General features: G+C 49.0%; 1 protein-coding gene across 1 annotated transcript in view; it reads right to left on the reverse strand.

Annotated features, from left to right (window-relative positions):
• Positions 1-7,156, reverse strand: part of LOC132389841 (uncharacterized) — a 29,559-nt gene extending 22,403 nt beyond the window's left edge. The window contains exons 1-3 of the mRNA XM_059962405.1: positions 7,073-7,156; positions 5,342-5,461; positions 3,255-3,374 (exon numbers count right to left, since the gene is read on the reverse strand). Coding sequence (XP_059818388.1) covers positions 3,255-3,374; positions 5,342-5,461; positions 7,073-7,139 — 307 coding nt within the window. The 5' untranslated portion in view covers positions 7,140-7,156. The remainder of the gene's footprint in view (positions 1-3,254; positions 3,375-5,341; positions 5,462-7,072) is intronic.
• Between the last annotated feature and the right edge of the window lie 242 nt (positions 7,157-7,398).

Below are 7,398 nucleotides of genomic sequence, written 5' to 3' on the forward strand. Positions count from 1 at the left end.
TCAACCTAGTGAATCTGCGCTGCACTCACTCAATTGCCAGAATGTCCTTCCTCAAACCTGGAGACCAAAACTGTACAAAATATTCCAGGTGTGGTCTCACCAGGGCCCTGTACAAATGCAATAGGACATCCTTGCACTTGTACTCAATTCCCGTGGTTATAAAGGCCAACATTCCATTTGCCCTCTTCACTGCCTGTTGCACTTGCTCATTCACCTTCATTAACTGGTGAACTCCTAGGTCTCTTTGCATTTCTCCCTTACCTAACTCTACACCGTTCAGACAATACTCTGCCCTCTTGTTCCTGCTTCCAAAATGGATAACTTCACATTTATTCACATTGAATGACATCTGCCAAGTATCCGCCCAATCACCCAGCCTATCCAAGTCTCCCTGTATTCTCCTAACGTCCTCTTCGCATGTCACACTGCCACCCAGTTTAGTATCTTCAGCAAACTTGTTGATATAGTTTGCAATGCCCTCATCTAAATTGTTGGCATAAATCGTAAAAAGCTGTGGTCCCAATAAAGAGCCCAGTGCTACCCCACTAGTCACCTGCAGCCAGTCCGAGAAACACACATTCACTGCTACCCTTTGGTTTCTATCTGCCAACCAGTTTTCTATCCATGTTGAAACCCTGTCCCCAATGCCATGAGCTCTGATTGTACTCACCAATCTCCTATGTGGCACCTTATCGAATGTCTTCTGAAAATCTAGGTACACAACATCCACTGGCTTACCCTCGTCTACCATCCTTGTTACACCCTCAAAAAACAGCAAAAGATTATTCAAGTCTGATTTGCCCTTGGTAAATCCATGCTGGCTCGGCCTAATCCTATTTCTGCCATCAAGATATGCCACTATTTCGTCCTTAATAATGGACTCAAGCATCTTCCCCACAACTGACGTTCGGCTAACACGGCGATAGTTCTCCGTTTTCTCCTTCCCTCCCTTCTTGAAAAGTGGGATAACATTAGCCACTCTCCAATCTTCAGGAACTGATCCTGAATCTAAGGAACATTGGAAAATGATTACCAATGCATCCGCAATTTCCTGAGCCACCTCTTTTCGAACCCTCGGATGCAGACCATCCGGACCCGGGGATTTATTAGCCTTCAGTCCTACCAGTCTACTCATCACAGTTTCTTTCCTAATGTCAATCTGTTACATTTCCTCTGTTACCCTATGTCCCTGGCCCATCCAAACTTCTGGGAGATTGCTTGCGTCTTCCCTCGTGAAGACAGATGTAAAGTACATTAAATTCTGTTGCCATTTCCCTGTTTCCCATGACAATTTCTCCCAATTCATTCTTCAAGGGGCCAACATTGTTCTTAACTATCTTCTTCTTTCTCTTCAGATAGCTAAAAAAGCTTTTGCTATCCCCTTTTATATTCCTGGCTAGCCTGAGCTCATACCTGATTTTTTCTCTCCGTATTGCTTTTTTAGTTAAGATCTGCTGTTCCTTAAAACTTTCCCAATCATCTGTATTCCCACTCATCTTAGCAATGTCATACTTCTTTTTCTTTAATGTTATACATTCTCTGACTTCCTTTGTCAACCACTGTGGCGCCTTCCCCCTCTTTGAATCCTTCCTTCTCATTGGAATGAACTGCTTTTGCAACTTTTGTATTATGCCTAAGAATATCTGCCACTGCCGATCCACTGTCTTTCCTGCAAGAATGTTAGTACCCATCCGGTTCAGTTGTAGACCGTCCCTTCGAAACAGTTCCCAATGTCCCTGGAACAAAGACCAATTATCCAAAAACCTGAACCCTTCCTTCCTGCACCATGCTCTCAGCCTCGTATTGATGTGCATAACCATACTATTCTTCGCCTCACTCGCACGTGGCACAAGTAGCAATCCGGAGATTGTCACCCTGGATGTCCTGCCTTTCAGCTTCACTCCTAACTCCCTGAACTCTCTAAGCAGTCACGTGACACCTTCAGAATGACGTAATTACTGTGAACTATGACCATTTAACTTTGGCCAGCTCTTCCCTCATGGCTCCGTAGTCTCCTTTATTTAATTGCAACACTGACACCTCTGATCTGTCCTTATCCCTCTCAAATTGTAGATAAAAACATCATGTTATGATCACTTCTTCCTAATGGTTCCTTTACTTCAAGATCACTTATCAATTCCAGTTCATTACGCATCACCAATTCCAAAATAGCCTCGTTCCTGGTTGGCTCAAGCACAAGCTGTTCCAAAAATACATCCATTAGACACTCCACATACTCCCTATCCTGGGGTCCAGCACCTACCTGATTCTCCCAGTTCACCTGCATGTTGAAATCTCCCATAACGACTGCATTACCTTTTGCACATGCCAATGTTAACTCCCTAATCAACTTGTACCCAATATCCACGCTACTGTTTGGGGGCCTGTACACAACACCCATTATGGTCTTTTTAATCCTTACTGTTCCTCAGCTCAATCCACACAGACTCTACTTCCCCTGTTCCCATGTCACCTCTTGCTAAGGACTGAATCTCATTCCTCACCAACAGGGTCACCCCACCCCCTCTTCCCATATTTATGACTCTACGATAGCACATATACCCTGGTACACTCAATTCCCAGGCCTGAACCCCTTGCAGCCATGTCTCCGTTATCCCAACAATATTGTAGTTCCCCATTTTCATCTGAGCTTCAAGCTCATCTGTCTTATTTCTGACACTACGCGCATTCAAGAATAGATTTCTTAGCCCATTCCTCCGCTCTTTGCTTAAAACACTGTCTACTGTACCTAACCCAGCTCCTTGAACTTCCATCGGGCTAATTGCACCCTGAATTTTGATGACCTTTTCAAGGTCACCCAAACCTTCTACACATTTAACCCCATGCTCCTTCTGACCAACCCTCTGGATCTGGATCCCTGCCCCCTGCACATCTAGTTTAAACCCCCCCCCCACCCCCCCCCCCCCCCCGAGCAGCACTTGCAAACACTCCTGCAAGAATGTTAGTACTCCTCCGGTTCAGTTGGTGACCGTCCCTTCGAAACAGTTCCCAAAGTCCCTGGAACAAAGACCAATTATCCAAAAACCTGAACCCTTCCTTCCTGCACCATGCTCTCAGCCTCGTATTGATGTGCATAACAATTCTATTCTTCGCCTCACTCGCACGTGGCACAGGTAGCAATCCCGAGATTGTCACCCTGGATGTCCTGCCTTTCGGCTTCACTCCTAACTCCCTGAACTCTCTAAGCAGGCACGTGACCCCTTCATAATGACGTAATTACTGTGAACTCTGACCTGCGTGTGTAGTCACTGTTATTTCGGTGGGTCCCGAGGCGATGGGAGGATATTCATTCTCATCGATGAGACGTTCTTCTTTCCGAAGACTCAGCACTGAGTAGGTGGCGCTGAAACCGTCTGAAAGAGAAAACGAAGGAATGAGAGAGAGAGATAGAGACAGTGAGAGAGAGAGAGAGAGAGAGAGAGAGAGAGAGAGAGAGAGAGAGAGAGAGAGAGAGAGAGAGAGAGAGAGACAGACAGAGAGAGCGAGAGAGAGAGAAAGAGTGAGAGAGAGAGAGAGAGAGAGAGAGAGAGGTCGTTTTAGAATGGGGCGAGTGAGAACAGAAAGATTAAACAGAGAGAGGGGGAGAGTATTATGTGAGGTTGAGAGAGCACTGAGAGGACGTGAGGGAGAGAGTGAGTTGAGAGAAAAACACGGGGAAACCGAGGAGGAGAGAAAGGGTGGAATGAGTGGATGGAGAGGGAAAGAGGGTGAGAAATAAGAGCAATGGGTGGGGAATGGAGAGAATGGGAAGATGGGAAAGGGGAAGAATTAGGACGGGGGAGACGGATAGAGAAGAGGGAGAGAGGACAGTGCAGGGGGAGTGAGAAGTGTGAAAGCGATAGCGAAAGAGTGAGTGGGACAGGGGTAGTGGGAGGAGGAGAGAGGGAGCGAGAGAGAATTGCAGACAGAGAGGGAGAAGACAGAGGATTATGTTTGTACTATATTTCTCCTCGTTCTATTATTGTATGAAACCTTCTTTTCTAACACATTGGATATATGTCGACCTTGCGGCTAGGGCATTTCTAGGCCGTCTCTGTAGGCGGTTAGATGGTCGGCACAACATTGTGGGTCGAAGGGTCTGTAATGTGCTGTAGATTTCTCTATTCTATGACCTGGTGATATCTATCCTCCCATTGGTTTGGTGCAGAAGAAGAACGGGTGGGGGGGTGAGTGAAGGTAGAATTTAATGATGCTGGCTGCTTTCCCGTGGCAGCAGGGAGTGCAATCAGAGTTCATGGAGGGGAGGCTGGTTTCGGAGTTGTGCTCAGCTGCGTCCGCAGAGCTCTGCAGCTTCTCAGGGTCACGGGCGGAGCAGTTTCTATATTACGAATGAGGAACCAGAACAGTTTATGAGAACAGGGAAGTAGACGAGAATGTGTGGGGAACTCAATGATGAATTCACGTTTCCACTTTGGAGGTCACTCTGTATAATGGTGTGGGGACCGGGGGATTTGACTGGCTGATTTTTCGAATTGTTAGGCATACTGCACACTGACTTTAAAACAAGGTCCCTGGAAGTCGATAACTCCAGAAGCTGGAAGAGAGGGTTGGCAGAGGCAGAGAAGGAACACTGAGCACTGATGGAGGGATGGAGAGGGGAAGATAGAGCGGCTGGAAGTTAGTGTGAGACCCAGGGTCAGTTGTCGGGCTGGTTTCACCGGGTAAGACAGATCAGGCACGCAGAGTAAATGGAGCGGTGACAGACTATAACACGGCGATTAACAAGGCCGAGATGGTTGTCTATTCTGGAGGAAGATATGAAAATCAGTGATCTGTTTGACTAATTTGAATTCAGCAGGACTGATCAGGACGGGATGGTAGATATTATGTTGCAAATGGTATGCCGCTCTAGAAAAACATTACACCATAAGACCACGAGAGTCTGCAGGCCACGTACAGGACGTCGGTAAGGCAGCACAAGGGGTACGTTAATCAGCTTTGATCGTCCTGCTCTATGAAAGATGCAACAGAACAGGAAAGAGAGCTATCTGAGCGAGATGTTGCCGGGCCTCCACGGACTGAGTTACTCATAGGGCAGGGATGACCTTTCAAGGGTTTCTGAAGCCACGAGGGGAACAGACAGAGTGATATTTTTTTTCCGCGAAGTGGGGAATCCTGGACCAGAGCGCGCATGACTAATGTGAGGGGGGAAAGATATTTAATTGGCGAGTCTATTGACAGCATTTTGTTACCGAGATGCTGGTCAGTCTATGGAACGAGCTGACTGTGAAGCGGTCGAGGCGGAAGCATTAGAAACTTGGGTACTTGGGCACATGACGCGCCACTTCTCCAGAATGACGTCATTGTCGAGAACTCTGACCTGTCTGTGCAGTGACTGGCAGATCGCCGGGTCCCGAGGCTACGGGAGGATCCTCATCCTCATCGATGATTGGTTCGCCTTTCCCAATGTTCAGCTGTGAGTAGGTGGAGGTCAGACCGTCTGGGAGAAAATGCGAGAGAATGTGAGAGAGAGTGTTCGAGAATGGGTGGTGGCGGGAGAGGGGAAGACGGAGTACGGAAAGAAGAGGTAACAGAGGGGGAGAGAGGGATGGGAGACAGCAAGAGAAGTGAAGGAGAACAGAAGGAGAGAGGGACTAAATTGGATCGATGGGATGGTTGAAACATGCTTGATGGAAGTGGAAGAGACTGAGGGAGTGATTGAGAGGGGAAGTGTGCAAAGTTGAGAGTGAATGCGAGACCGGGGAGTGTCACAGAGTGGAGGGGATTGTGAAAGTGGAAAAAAATGAGAGGGAAGAGAAAATGTGGATGGGGATAGAGATGTTGAGAGATGGCTAGAGAGCGGGGAGAACGGGCGAGCGAGAGTGGTGAGGGGGGAGAGAGAGAGGAGGGGCAGTGATGGAGAGAAAATGGAGAGAGGGGAAATCAGAGGGTGAGATGAGGAACAAAAACGACAGAGGACGAGGGAGGGGGAGTGGATGAGGTGGCAAAAGGTAGAGGGAATACAGGAAGAAAAGGACGGTGTGGGAGAGAGAAAAAACGAGAGAAGGAGCTCAGGGAAAGGTTTGACTTTAAGTTCCAAGTACGATACATTAGGTTCACGGGGGAGAAAATCAATGAGTATCTGAAACTGTCTGAGGCTCACGGAACACCGTCCCATCACACACTCACGGTATCACACACACAGTGAATTTCCTTCCACACCGCGCCAGGGTCATACACAGGGTCGGACTGCCGGGGTCAGAGACAGTATTCTTCACCAGACAGTGTCGTATCGCACAGTCCAAGGCCAGAAACGAACTCCATACTCTGCGATCGCACACAACCGGGGTCAGGAACAGACTGAACTCCTCTCTACACTGTCCCATCACACACTCACGGGGTCAGAAACAGAGTGAAGCTACCCCCACACCGTCCCTCACACACTTCCTGTGTCAGAAACAAGGTGAATCTCCCTCCACACTGTCCCATCACACACTCCCGGGGTCAGACACAGGGTGAAGCTACCCCCACATCGCCCCTCACACACACCCGGGGTCAGACACAGAGTGAATCTCCATCCACACCGTCCCATCACACACTCCCAGGGTCTGACACAGTGTGAATTCCCCTCCACACCATTCCATCACACACTCCCGGGGTCTGACACAGAGGGAATCTCCCCCCACACCGTCCCATCACACACTCCCGGGGTCAGACACAGAGTGAATCTCTCCCCACACCGTCCCACCAGACACTCCCGGGGTCTGACACAGAGTTAATCTCCCTCCACGCTGTCCCATCACACACTCCCGGGGTCAGACACAGAGCGAATCTCCCCCACACCGTCCCATCACACACTCCCGCGGTCAGACACAGAGTGAAACTCCCTCCACACTGTCCCACCATACACTCCCGGGGTCAGGAACAGACTGAACGCCTCTCCGCAACGTCCCATGACACACCCTCGGGGTCAGACACTGAGAAATGCTCCCTCTACATTGTTGCCTCATACGGCTCTCCTTACATGGTCAGATGTAGAGTGAAGCTCCTTCCACACTCGTGGAGAGACATAGATTTAAACTACCTCCTTCTGGCTCTCTGCTCCACTCACCTCGAGAAGGTGACCCTGGGTACGTGCTTGTGAACTTCACGTTCATGTAAGTCTCGCTGCCGTCCATCCTGTGAGGATTCTCTGCCTCTCTGTCAGAAGGGGAAGTGACCGTTGTCAGAGGAAGCTCATGTTGACAAGGGAGTCAGATCGACACCAACAAGCAGCAGTTGAACAGCTGCTAAAGAGAGGAACCGAGAGCAGCGAGTGGGAAGGCGGCATGTGTGGTTGGAGAGGGTATGAGTGTGTGCGAGAGGGTTGTCGACTGAGACAAGAATAGTGAGAGTGCAGAGAAATGGTTGGAGGGAGAGAGTGGGGAGACTGGGGGT

This window comes from Hypanus sabinus, unplaced genomic scaffold, assembly GCF_030144855.1.
Source record: "Hypanus sabinus isolate sHypSab1 unplaced genomic scaffold, sHypSab1.hap1 scaffold_675, whole genome shotgun sequence".
Classification (NCBI taxonomy): Eukaryota; Metazoa; Chordata; class Chondrichthyes; order Myliobatiformes; family Dasyatidae; genus Hypanus; species Hypanus sabinus.